Source organism: Mchenga conophoros, linkage group LG8 (assembly GCF_057382185.1).
Source record: "Mchenga conophoros isolate Kocher_MC1m ecotype Shallow Benthic linkage group LG8, M_conophoros_male_GT1.1, whole genome shotgun sequence".
Taxonomy (NCBI): domain Eukaryota; kingdom Metazoa; phylum Chordata; class Actinopteri; order Cichliformes; family Cichlidae; genus Mchenga; species Mchenga conophoros.
In genome coordinates, this window is record NC_140533.1 from 23,554,823 (window position 1) to 23,568,767 (window position 13,945).

Below are 13,945 nucleotides of genomic sequence, written 5' to 3' on the forward strand. Positions count from 1 at the left end.
ACAAGGTCAGTAAACTCAGACACATTAGCCTATAAATCCCCGCAGAAATATCATAGTGATTTCTCCACAGGCACCCTAAGAACCACTACATTCTTGGCAGCACAAGCCGGACGCATGCTCCTTAAATCATTTTAACAAAGGACTATATTCATTCCACCTTTGTGTAATGTGGAAAGCAATAAAATCCTCTCCTGAAACCATGTGCTTGGCTGTATTGTAACAGGAGATGTGTTTTTGCGCATGGCCGCATGGTGGCATCATGCGCTGCGCTGCTGCTGAAGCATCAGATCCCAGCGTTACCTCACGAAGAACCCGGGACTCGTCCTCATCCGAGGCACCGGCAACCGGGCTTTCCTCTACGGCACGGCTCCCACTCTCATCCTGTGACTGCATGCAAGTTTCTCTCCCCACCGCCCCCCATTCTCCGCTCAGCGAACTGCTGTAGTTCTTCTCCGCTCCTGTCAAAGCAAATTGGCGACCTTGACGGTGCGCTCTGGGGAGGAACTTTACGGGGGGTGTGCTCCATTTGTGGCGCTCCTCTTCAGAAAGGAAAGGATTCGAGGAAAAGTCTGTTCTGTGCTTTGGAGAAGAAGAAAAGAGAAAGAACAAAAACACCTAAGCACTCCGCCGGGGACAAGGCGAAGGAGGAAGTTAAGTAAAGAGAAGAAGACGAAGAAAAAGAACAAACCAGCATCTCAAGGACGCACGACGTGTAAGTGGGGAAAGGTGTTCTATGAGGTGCAGCTTTCCTTCTTACAGGTGCAGCAAGAGACAGACTGTACTTGGACTTAACCTGGATTCATCTAATTGAGTTGCATCCTTCAGATAAACAAACGCGCTCTGTTTCGGTACTCCTACGAAAATATTTTACCATCAACGAGGCTCGTGGAACTGCAGCGAACTTAGACTGTAAAACAAACACACAGTTTGACCGAATTTCTCCGGTCGCCACAGGCTACGGCAGAGGCTTGGTTTTGCGCTCCGAGGTCGGTGCGCTCTGCTCGACTTTAGTGGTCGCAGGTCCTCCTGACAGAGCGAATCAAGCAGCAGGCGAACGGCACCACAGCCACGGCGGGACTCGGCCACTACGGCATGCTTAAAGCTCACCGGGCACTTGTTGTCCAGTCCTCCAGGTTTGGGACCATGTTTGAGGACTCCTTTAACAGATCGATGTGGCGCGTCGCATGGATTTTATTTTTTTCCTTACTCATCCACTGCGCACAACCTCAAGGTAAGAAGAGTGTTGGATCGCTACTGTACCGATGAACCGATCACACCGGCCCATTGGTGTTTGTAGCTACCTGCTGTGTTAGATGTTAACATGGAACCCTTTCCGGTGTGGTGTGGCACCGGAGTTTTGCAGTCTTCATCCTTTTGCACGTAGCCCACAATTTTCTCATTAGGCTTCACATCAGTGAGATGCTGAGCTCTGTTAAATGTGGCACCACTCTCACGTTTAATAAACATTTAAAATAGGCTTAGTTTTCCCCCACACTTAACGTATATCAAACTTCATTGAGTTCATCCACACCGATGTGGGTTAAGTCTAGAATCTAATGAGACACATTTTAAGGTTTCTCAAGTTTTCAAAAAAGACCGTTTTAACGAATACTCTTATTTATTTCTTTTTTTTTTACTGCTGTTTTTTTGTTTTACAGTTTGAACATGTATAATGAGCCCCTCTGATGTCACGTGCCATTACGAGCCAAGCTGTTAAAACGTTAAGCTGATTAATAAGTACAAAATAATTAATCACTCTTCCCCGCAGGAAACTAAACTTTGCACGGCAAACAAATACATACATATTGAAATGCAACGATTAGAGCGGGCACAGAGAGGTAAAGTATCAAATGTTGAAAATTAATTGGTTTTCTGAGAATTATGCAGCCTGAGCGGAGGGAAGCACCAGCCAAGTGTGGCAGTTCACAGGGAATCGGTGGCGTTTATCTTCTTTTTTATTATTATCTGTTTTTCATGAGTCAAATTCTCAGCGCAATAATCCCACAAGATCTCCTGTAATATTTCTGTGGAGACTCGGTGCCCAGAAAGGGAGTCTACTGTAACCTCAGGCATTCTTCCTTTCATTTTTATCCACCTATCACAGAGCTGCAGGGTGTTTTATTTTTTATGCTGTTATGCTAAAGTCGGTTGCTTTTTTTTTTTTTTTTTTTTAACTATTCTAAAAGAAAACCTAGTTGCTCCGGGAGATTAACGTGTACATTACTGTCACTTTGATTCAAACGCACATTTAGTGGGGTCAGGAGTTTGCACCATGGGTCCTTGCTGTTGCTCCAGGGGTTCCTCGCTGAAGTAGAGCCTGGAAAATTGCTAGAAAATGAAAATGGAAACATGATGAACTTGACTGAGGGTTGTCCTCTTTCTTCACACTTCAAAGCTTCATCACACACTGCACAAAGTGGAACTCTTGTACTGTGTCTCTTTGACCTCTCATTCAGGCATGTTCAGAGTATATATGTTCAAACATATGTACTCTGAACATGGATCAGGAGACTGTGACAGGATCAGGAGACTGTGACAGTCTCAGGATGACAATCTTCTCATTCTTTGCCTTCCTCTGCTGCACCACCTCCGCTCAGGTTGTTGGGATTCAGGTACTGATGGCTCTATGAAGAGAGAGTATTGCCGCTCAAGATAGACTCTAAGCTCTTGTGGGGCTTACTCAATAATACAATGTAGGAAAGATGAATTTAAAAAAAATGTGCACACACAAACAAACAAGGCAGATATCCATCGTTCACAGGGGCATATCCCCGCGTTTGACATTTACAACAGATTGATAACTCATGTGTCCTAGGGATTAAGAGTCCTGACATTGTTGCTTTCTCGTTTTCTATAACTGCTTCTCTCCTGCTGTTTGTATCTGATTCTAGATGCTTTGCCCCACTCTTCTTTCTTTCCTTCTGAATGCTTATTTAACCAAGCAAGTTAAATAAGAACACATTATTTACAGAGGTGGCCCGGGGAGAATGTTTTGCGAGTTTTTCTGTGGTTATGCACTGATGCATACAGAAATTATGCATGCATGTGACTATGTATGTTGGGGATGAAGGCTTGCAATCACTCTCACTCTCTTTCTGCTCAATCCATCCAGCAGCAGCTCTCAGATTCCATCACATAGTCACTCTTGGGTCAGAAAATGTAGGATTTAATTGGACTCTCTTCAGACCATTCAGAGTGCAGCTCGTTGAAAGTGACCCCAGTGTGGGATGCTCTCTTTCCACCCGATGATTAAAGAACATGATGAGGCAAGTAGCCTGCCTCTGGATGGACATGTCAGCCAGTGCTTGCCATATTTTAATGACCAGTCTGCTAAAACAGCTTTTTAACGATGGGAGAACAGCCTTCATCAGACCAAAGTGCTATGAAGTCTTGCTTTAGGGCTTGGTGAGCAAAGAGGGATCTTCTTCGGTCCTTTTATTTCATACATTGTCACTCATCGTCATTGTGTGGCAGGGAAAAGAGTAAAAAAATGTCTCATTATTAAATGATGTACATCAGGATTAAACTGATGGCAAAAAACTTGCATTTAGTCCATGAGTAGTTCTGATTTATCCAAAATAGGAAAGTATTCCGTGGTTTAAACAAAGACCCTTTAACTTTTAAACACTTTATTTTTGGTTACTGACACATAAGCACACTCTTGTCTTGAAATTGAATAAAAAAGCCTTTCTGCAAACTCAGTCTGGATATTGTGTTTAAAGTGACAGTTATAAGAGCTGTCTGGTCTGTCCCCACTGTTCACTCTCATTCGCTTACTGAGGTCATGCCGAGACAATGCTGGGCTCGCCTGCTGGTTTTGTCATTTCTAACATGTCTATTTTGGAGCTTTGAGCAGCAGGGGAGGACTCTATTGGAATGTCATGTTTGGCACAGACACATCGGCGTCACTCAACGTCTGCAGATTATGTTGACTAGCTACAGCTCAACTCGAGGAGCTTCGCAGGGACTTCAGGATTTCATTCTGTCAGAGGAGTGGCACTCAGATTAACATTAGTAAGCGTGGTTATGACAGGGTGTGTGGCGCTACTAGGACATGGCGCAGGAATCAGCCACAACATTTTTAGAGCTGTGGTGTGTTTGTAGCTTAATGTATTGGACATGAATCTTGACACAATCATAGAAGTGCAGTGCGTCATCTCCATTTTCAATCTTAGAGGAAAGTTGATTGAAATTGTGTGAATGAAAGGAGATGGTTGCCTTTTGGGGAAAGCTCTTGACTTGTTTCGATGAAAGTAAAAGCTGCATTTTCAAGGGAGAAATGTTGAGATAGAGGTTTTTGCATTTTTGTTACCTTGATGTGACTCATCTTTTCCACTAAATGGTCATTGTGTGTTTTATTTGCCCACACTTGAGAAGGTAATTTCCAGCCCCTTTGGAGATAAACCTCCGACTGCAAGTGCCTGAAACACTGTGTATAGTGAGCAAGGGACACTTTAAACCAAGACTATTAATCTATTTCCTGTTACCCTTTACAGTCACCTTTGGTCTTTTGTGTATCACATTTTTTATTAGTAGCAAGTACACATGTTCTTTGTAGGATTACTGAAACTTATTGTTATGGATTTGAACAAAGCTGAAGTAAGTGAATTGAGCTAAGCCAAAAAAAAAAAGAATCAACTGAGATTGGACTGAGAATGATTTGTGGAGACAGAGGGGTTGAGAGAATGTCTCCAGACTACAAATGTCCTGATTTGTCACTCATCTTAATTGACAGACTGGGGATCTCTGTTTCCTTGTAGCAGCTGTGCCCTGTGAAATGATTTTCAAAGGGAAGGAGAGGAAAAAAAGCGAGGCTGTCGTAGATCCCTGCAGCCAGCACTTTGGCAAAAGGTCACAACATATCGCTTTTAGTATTCAGGGCTGGCAAGAAAACTCCTGGTCAAAGTCCAGTGATAGATTTCTCAGAGGGATGTCTAGAGTTTCAGTGCGCTACATTCAATAAAACAAAACTACCCACCGAAGGTCTCTAGTAGTGGCAAGTCTAAGAGAGAGGTGTAACTAAAGACCTTCTGTTTTTCTCTCTGGATAGCACTTTCAGAGCTTTTTGAAGTGGGACTTTTATTTATTGATCTTGGCCCAATTTTGCAGTACCATACAGCCAAAAAGGTTAAGAGTGGGACTATGTTATCAAATTGCCACACATAGTCTTTGAAAATTTATGACAGAGCGTACTAATTGCTTAGATATATGTTTAAAAAAAAAACACTTCAAAGAGAAATATAAAGAAACACTCTCTGCACACTATCAACGTGAGAAGTTTTCTGTAAACTTGTATTGCTCACAAGTGGTGCTTTTGCTTGAGTCGGAGGCTGTTCTTTAAATTGCACAATGAATTATTTAATTAGGATGAACAATTCTTCATGATGTAGAACCAACAGAACATGAACTGTCACTTCCCCGGAGAATCATCGCGGAGGGAGAAGAATAGGAAGAGGAGGAAAATGATCCTGATTATGGTCGTCTGCTGTTTGATCTTTGTGACAAAATAGTGTAAAAATTGATGCGCTTAGATGGGAAAGAAAGGATGAGAGTTTAACGTGAAGAGAGGTGGCATAAATATGGAGCCACCAACAGTGGCTCACTTCCTACAGGGTGCTGCAAAGTAACAATAGCAAGGAATAATCGATACCATTTCACAACTTTCTGTTCTGTGATTGCTTCCCTAAATTCCCCCATTGGCATGCCAGACGCTCTCCCTTTTTTCATTTTTAGTTCATGGAACATTGTAAGAAGTTAAATCCTAAAATTTCAACCAGCTTCTCTCTTGGAAATAGCTATGTAACCTCAAAAAGAGGCATTTTATTGGAAATTTCAGATTATGCTATTCTAAGTGCTGTGCAGTCCAGACAGTTTGACCAGAACAAACTGAGGCAATGATGTAGTAGCCTAATTCACAAATAGTCTCTTTAAGCCGCTGTCATTTTGCCCACTGCCTGGAACATGGCACAAAGGAGTCTGTTTGCCATGGCTGTCCTATTTGTCTTTGCATGGTTATTAATTTGGCTTCTGGGAATGGGAAAAGAGGCCACCCAGACCAGCTGGGAATTGTCAGTATACACTGAGAGAGAGAAGGGTCATTGCTGAATGACTGAAAGCAATTTGAATATTTTTGTGAATCCAAAAAACAGAGGGTGTACTCTTCTCCCTTTTGGCTTTAGTAGTGATGATGAGTTGGCTTCATTGTTCAGTCATATAGTCTAATTGGGGCAGTGACTATACTGGATTAAACCAGCACTGCTGACTGTCTTTTTTTTCTCTGACATGTTCTTCTTTGATCATTCTGCTTTGCACTTGGCCAAGTTAGAATACCTGCACAGAAATTATTGCTCCATTTGTTCCCCGTGTTTGTGGGTGCACATTTTCATGCACAGCAGAAGTTGAAGGTGGTTTGAAGAATGTATTTGTAAAAGCTGAGCTTGTGCGTTTTGTGCACCTTTATTTACAGGTGTTAGTATTTACCCTTTGATGTACGGTGTGGAGAACACTGATAGCTTACATGTTTATTGTACTTGGCTTTTCAGAAAGAACACTACAGTGTTTTTTTGGGGTTGGCTTTTTTTTTCCTTTTGAAGCCTGTGCTCCTTTCGATCTACTGTGTGTGAGCTGGAACAATAAAGCCTCGGCATGAACAAGGTTTATGCACTGCGAATGGATTGAAGGATTTACAGTAGGGCATTCCACCTTGTTTTAATATCACTGTGCTGAAAGCATATCCTGTGTTTTTCATATTTGCTGAGGCAAGCCAAGCCACACTTGTGCACTCTCACAGCTTGTTAAATTAGCATCTGGGGGCCTTCTGTACTTCTGTGCCACACACGTGGGATTCCAGTGCACAATACCTTGTAGTGAGCATGATCGGCTCTTGCTTACGTCCTTCAAATTGGACTCCAAAAAGACTTCAACAAAATAATAAGCGGGAGGTATGAATGTGATTACAGACTTGAACTTTTCCCTCACTGTTTAAGTAGGACATTATGCAACCCGCAACAGGCAGGGGGGAGTCACAGTCAAGGCCTGTTTACCATCATCATCCCTCATCTGGCTAGATGGAAATGAGCACAGACCTTAGAGTGACACTAGCTTCAGGAGGCCCCCAAACCCAACGCACTCATGTGGATCCTTGTGTGTTTACAATTGAAATGCACTCAGATTGGCTGGAGGCTTTGGAAACCACCTATGAACCCTGTAATTGCTGTTCCCTGGGGGATGTGTTTTGTGTGAGTGTGTTTGCCGGCGAACTATGAATTTGAATGCATACATTAGCTCTATGGGCTTGTGGGTGTTCATCTGTTTACAAGCGGTGGCCAGTCTAAGCCCACAAACCAGTAAGCAGTCTTAACGATCACATCTCTGGCATGCACACCGGGTTCCCCTGGAGCTACAATAATGTCCCCACTACTAGTTCATGGAGTTCATGAAGGGGAATTAAATTGGAAATGCCCACAGCAATACATATCGTATAATAAAAGGGGCTCGGACTAAACTGTTCCTCCTTTCTGCATAGATTTGCACCACTGGCATTACTCTGTGTTGAAGAAACCGGATGACAAGCAGATCATTTTAAAGACTTGGATAAGGACTGTAGAGGGTCTGATCGATTCTGACAATCACGCCATTTTTAACAGACATCTCATCAAAGGCCCATTCCCTTTTTCGCCATCCCATTACCCGTCTATCCAGCACTCGGATCCACTGCCTATTTACCCATCCCATGCAGGAATAATGGGCCTTCACCCCCAGTTGGATTAATCAGCCATAACCATATGCTACCGTGTGCAATTATGCTGCAATTTTGACCATGGGGAAACAGCTGTTGCCATTTGAAAGGGTGGAATAAGATTGTAATTGCCTTAACTTTGATTTGTAGGGTGCTTTGATTTGATGAGAGAATACATTTTTATGCTTTACATAATAATACTGTGGAATGAAGAGAACTATTAGAACATGAGTCTTTTTCCACTTCCAGATGCATTTGACAGATAACCTTGCTGTTATGAGCTATTACTCACACATTATATACAAAATGAGTGTGTTTATTCATTTGGGTCTGAATGGGCTTTCTATTTTCTAAGGCAGTGTTTTCGATTCAACCATCTAATGACATTTGAATATGTTTGTGTGGGGCTGCTTTAACATTTCGATACAGGAGATTTTTCTTTCTCTCCAGGTATCGCATCCAAACTGGTTTCTTTCTTATGAATAAGCATCTCATGCATTACATCATCTAGGCTTTTCTTTTACAGAGAATTGGCTGCATTTGGTCACAATTGTTGTGTAGGACTGGTCCAGTTGGAGAAACATGCTAAAGAATTTCAGGGAAAATGTGAACAGGTCTGTGTTTATCACTTTTCTCCCAGTACGATTGGTTGAATGTATAAATAAATGGGTACTTGATAACCTTATTGATGTCAGTTTTTCACTAATTTGGATGTCTACCTCCTTGAGAATTTTCTGCTGAACAGCAGCAGAGGGTAGTGCATCCTTCCTTTCTTGTTGGTCTTAAGCTCGAGTGAGAGCTGGCAATGTATAGTCTATACTGCTTTACTGTAGAACAAAGCACCAATGTGGAAGTCAGCATTCTGACAATTTTCACAGCTAATAAGCTATCCCAGCACTCATAAGCTGCACACAAACAAATAGATTTTCTTTAAACCTCACAAATTTATAGCATTTCCTAAGAAAGCAACCAGGACATCAGAGTTTTATATGTCAGATAGTTTATAGAAGATTCTGTATATCGCTTAATTTTCCTGCCTCACTTTTGCCACTTGCCTGTGGCATAGAAAGCACTCCTTTAATTTTTCATATACTTGACAATTACAGCCTTTATTTTCTAAAGCTTTAAAAGAAAAGTATACTGAATGATGCATTGCCTTCTCTGCAGTTGCTAATTTGTTTCCCTGTGTTAATATGTTAACCTTTTAACTGACTGAGAGGTAAAAACCAGAAATGGACTAATGGGATGCGTTTTTAATGCGTTAGCTGTGTGGGATTGAAATTGTCTTCCTTTTTTAATAGTGCAATAAATTACTCCTTCGTGACACTTCTTTGAAAATTGTGTTCAAATTCATGAAACATTGTTCTTATTTTCCGTTTTTTGTTCTGTTTAATGCTTAAGGGCCAGTCTCAAGAGATTTAAGGCATGGATCCCTCAATAATAAATGTCTTACATCTCAGAAAAAGAATGTTCTGGCATTTTTATTTTTGCACTGATCATTGCTCTGATATTGCTTTTGAAGAGTTCCTTTGACTCCTGCCAAGCTTCATGTAAACACCAAGCACTGTTGAAATAATTTTTTTTGCAGCTGTAATTTATAAATGTTGTCTTATGTGAAAAGAAAGATAGTCAAAGATGGAATGAGGCAGAGGGGAAAGGGAGAAAAAAAAAAGGTGATCGCAGCATCGCCAATTAACTGGAAGCTAATCAAAGCCTTTATTTGAAACTTTTGTGAGTCTGTGTGTGACATTTTTGTCCCTTGAAGGCTGACAAGCTCCTGATTGCTTTCTTAGCCAGCTGCTCATCCATCACCACATTCAGCTACCCTGCTGGTATCATCTTAAAGGCTTAGAATCTGATATCACCTTCTAATTGAGATTCCTATTTTATCTGTGACTCTGAAAGGTGGAAGAAAATGTTCCACTTTGAAAGACAGACATACTTTCATAGCTTTTCTGTATACTTTACACTTGAGCACTTTCCTAAAATTAGATGAGATTAGATTAACATCTTGATCATCATTTGCTTGGATAGACTTTACACATGACTAAATTATTTAACACTCTTAGCAGTCAGCTTAATGGGAATAACCCAGTGATAATAGAAGGTGGCAGAGTGAAATGGATGTTTGGACACTGGGCTTTGACCTTGTGCATTACTTGTGCTTGACCTCAACTTAGGGACGCTAATTGCAGCCTTACTGGCACCGTGCACACATTCACTGATGCGATACCCAATCACACATTTGTAGACGCACACACATAAAAAACAAAACCCATCCCACAGGTTTGTCACACAGAGTGAATCGCTCTCAGAGCTGATCAGTGCAGGCGGCAGACCCTCCATCCATCTTGATTTGTCAATAGCAACAATTTTAATTACACCTGAGTGCTGTCAGGCTGCCAAACTGGGCGGGGAATATTGATTCAATCCCAGTAATTGATTAATTGCTATGTATAATGGGGCAGTTTTCTATTGAATCCCATCTCTTATTTTGCCATTCACTTCATTTTGTCATTCTATGTATTGTGTTAACAGAGTGAGGTGTTCACCCGAAGACAGAGTATTTTTGTGGAGTGCTTGTAAAGAGGTCCCTCCATATTTTAGTCTAGCAAAAGTGGCATATTAAGGAGAAGGAGCCCTGTTGTTACTGTACAGCAGTAGATAACCATTAAGTACTGGGCAGGCATTGCAGTACATCACTGCAGCCATTATGTGACAGTTAAAGGGGGTGAGAGATTTGGAGCCACAGCTGCCAGGGACCTTTTACTCAAAACTATAGCTTAAATTTGTGTGACTGTTTTTCACAGCACTCCACTGTCTTGTGAAATGGCCTCCTACTTTTATATTGCCATTTGAGAAGACAATACATACTAGTGGTAAAAGAAGTGTGGATGGCCCAGTGTATTGGCCAGCGCCACAGCTCTCTAAATCATTCTTCCTGCCTAGCAGAAATCTTTAAAACTGTTATAACGTGAGAGAAGTAAAGAGCTGCTTTGGATCCCGACCCTACAACCATAACAATACCACTGAGCAGACTAGCTTGAGTTTACATGGAACAGAGTTGCTTACCTTTGTCTTTCATTTAGTACTCCAAGTGTTAGTCAGACCATAAATGTACCGTAAACACTATAAAGTAGTGCAGTTCAGTTTTGATAAACTCCCTGTGAAACAGCTGATTACATTTTAAAAACGAGATAAAAACAGGACTACTAATTATGGAAGTTGTAAAAAGCTTAACTCCCCAGTGACTTCACTGACTATAGTGGTATTTGTGTGGTCACAATTTAGATTCCAGCGTGGTCTTCTGGGTATTTACACTGAGTGTGGGCTTTATTTAAACAAAGAAGTTAACGAGTGTTTTGACAGTGTTCGTTTCTTGTGGCTGTTTTTTGGGGGCTGAGGGTGAGGTGGGTAGTTACAGCAGAAATGATGACTAATGGAAAAACTGAATATGGGCAGGAAATACCAGATGGACCAACCATTCATCATCCTAAGTTTGCATTGTACAGCATATAACAAAGATGAGACAACAAGTCAAGTCATCATCATGCAATTAAACAGAATGCATTTGGGTTTCTTTTTTCTTTTCTAAATAAACATTTCTTAGTTAAAATCAAACAGTCACTGAAAATTCTTAACTTAAATGATTATGTTTGCTAAAGCACACATGATTGGTTTACCCACCCTTCAGTAGTGTCTTACTTTAATTTCCTTACCCAGAAATCCCATAATGGCCTGCTTAAAGAGAATCTCATGAGAGGGGTGTTCCAGTGTTCATACATGACATGTCATCGCATTTGTTTTTTCTTTTTTGCGTGCATCGCATACGCAGTAGTTAGTTGTATATTGTATGTTCATTTTCTTCAAACAGTAGCTTTAGTGATGGTAATGGTGAGTGAGACATTCTGATCATTGCCTGTTAACCCAGTTTGGTACTTTTGTGTATATACAGTATCTCACAAAAGTGCGTCCACCCGTTTTGTAATTATTTTATTGTATCTTTTCATGGGACAACATTGAAGATATGACACTTTGATGCAATATAAAGTAGTCATTGTACAGTTTGTATAACAGTGTAAATTTGCTCTCACCTTTAAATAACACATATCCATTATTGCCTAAACCGCTGGCAACAAAAGTGAGTACATCCCTAAATGAAAATATCCAAATTGTGCCCAATTAGCCAGAGTCATGTGACTCGTTAGTATTACAAGGTCTCAGGTGCAAATGGAGAACAGGTGTGTTGAATTTGGTGTTATTGCTCTCACACTCTCTCATACTGGTCACTGGAAGTCATGGCAAAGACTTCTCTGAGGATCTGAATAAAAGAACTCTACATAAAGATGGCCTAGACCAGCGGTCCCCAACCCCCGGGCCTCAGACCGGTACCGGTCCGTGAGTCGTTTGGTACCGGGCCGCGAGAGTTGAGGCTCAGGTGTGAAATGCATAGTTTTCAGGGTTTTTATCGGTTTTCAGCGTTATTTTGTTATCGTTTTTATCGTTTACTCGGTTTTCCTGGGTCTTTTCACGTGTGTTATGAATAAATTTTCCTTTTTTCGGTACCGGTACTAGTTTTATTTTGTTGTATTTATCCGCAACACCTTAAGACCAGTCCGTGAAAATATTGTCGGGCATAAACCGGTCCGTGGCGCAAAACAGGTTGGGGACCGCTGGCCTAGACTATAAGAATATTGCCAACACCCTGAAACTGAGCTGCAGCACAGTGGCCAAGACCATACAGCAGTTTAACAGGACAGGTCCCACTCAGAACAGACCTCGCCATGGTCGACCGAAGAAGTTGAGTGCAAGTGCTCAGCGTCATATCCAGAGGTTGTCTTTTGAAAATAGATGTATGAGTGCTGCCAGCATTGTTGCAGAGGTTAAAGGCGTGGAGGGTCAGCCTGTCAGTGCTCAGACCATGCGCCACACACTGCATCACATGGCTGCTGTCCCAGAAGGAAGCCTCTTCTAAAGATAATGCATGAGAAAGCCTGCAAACAGTTTGCTGAAGACAAGCAGACTAAGGATGTGCATTACCTGTGGTCTGATGAGGCCAAGATAAACCTATTTGGTTTAGATGGTGTCAAGAGTCTGTGGCGGCAACCAGGTGAGGAGTACAAAGACAAGTGTGTCTTGCCTACAGTCAAGCATGGTGGTGGGATGTCATTGTTTGGGGCTGCATGAGTGCTGCTGGCACTGGGGAGCTACAGTTAATTAAGGGAACCATGAATGCCAACATGTACTGTGGCATACTGAAGCAGACCATGATCCCCTCCCTTCAGAAACTGGTCCACGGGGCAGTATTCCAACATGATAACAACCCCAAACACACCTCCAAAAAGACGAGTGCTTTGCTAAATAAACTGAGGGTAAAGGTACTTGACTGGCCAAGCATGCCTCCAGACTTAAACCCTATTGGGCATCTGTGGGGCATCCTCAAACGGAAGGTCGAGGAGCCCAAGGTTTCTAACATCCACCAGCTCCACGACATGATTAAAATATTTACAAAAACGTGAGGTGTGTAATCACTTTTGGGAGATACTGGATTTGATCACTGTTAGATAAAGCATGTGTTGGTAGAGGAGAGTGGTGTACTCAATGGAAACTATAGGAGGCTAAAAGATGTAATCCTGTCTATGAAAGTTCTGTACATAAAATTGCAGAAAATATGTGAGGTGTCCTCTGTGTTCCTCTTTTTAATGTAGAGTCAGAGAAAAGGTGAAGAGGTCTTTTTCATTGTAATGGCAACACTAAAGAAAATGTTCCTTGTCATGGCCACATAATTTTTCTTTCATTCCTCTTGGAACTTGAACACACCACCTACTCACAGCTTCATTTCCCTCAGCAGCGCACGATGCACACATAAAAATGCACCACACTGTGTGGAAAATGGCAATTTATATTGTGAAGGTTAATTTGGAAAAACAACCCAAATGCATGATGGCTGCGTGCAATGTACATGTATCGCATAAACAGGTATGAAACTGAACAAGAAAAGTAAAAATGCTGCTGTAGTTTGTTTGAGCGATTTAATTGCTTAATACACCCATGAGAGTAGTGGACCACCCAGAAAATATGATGACAGTCTCACCTACATCTTGTTGCAATTAGCCTGGAGACTGAGGAAGCACTAGGATCATTGTTACATTTTGGAAACTGACACTTAAAGTTTAAAATGTTGAGTAGAGAGGAGCGATATCTTAA

General features: G+C 41.6%; 1 protein-coding gene across 5 annotated transcripts in view; it reads left to right on the forward strand.

Moving 5' to 3' along the window:
- The first annotated feature begins 254 nt into the window (after positions 1-254).
- Positions 255-13,945, forward strand: part of sdk2b (sidekick cell adhesion molecule 2b) — a 325,205-nt gene continuing 311,514 nt past the window's right edge. For all 5 annotated transcript variants that reach the window (XM_085285110.1, XM_085285113.1, XM_085285112.1 and 2 more), the window contains exon 1: positions 255-1,231. In XM_085285110.1, the coding sequence (XP_085141236.1) occupies positions 1,093-1,231 (139 nt within the window). In that variant the 5' untranslated portion in view covers positions 255-1,092. The remainder of the gene's footprint in view (positions 1,232-13,945) is intronic.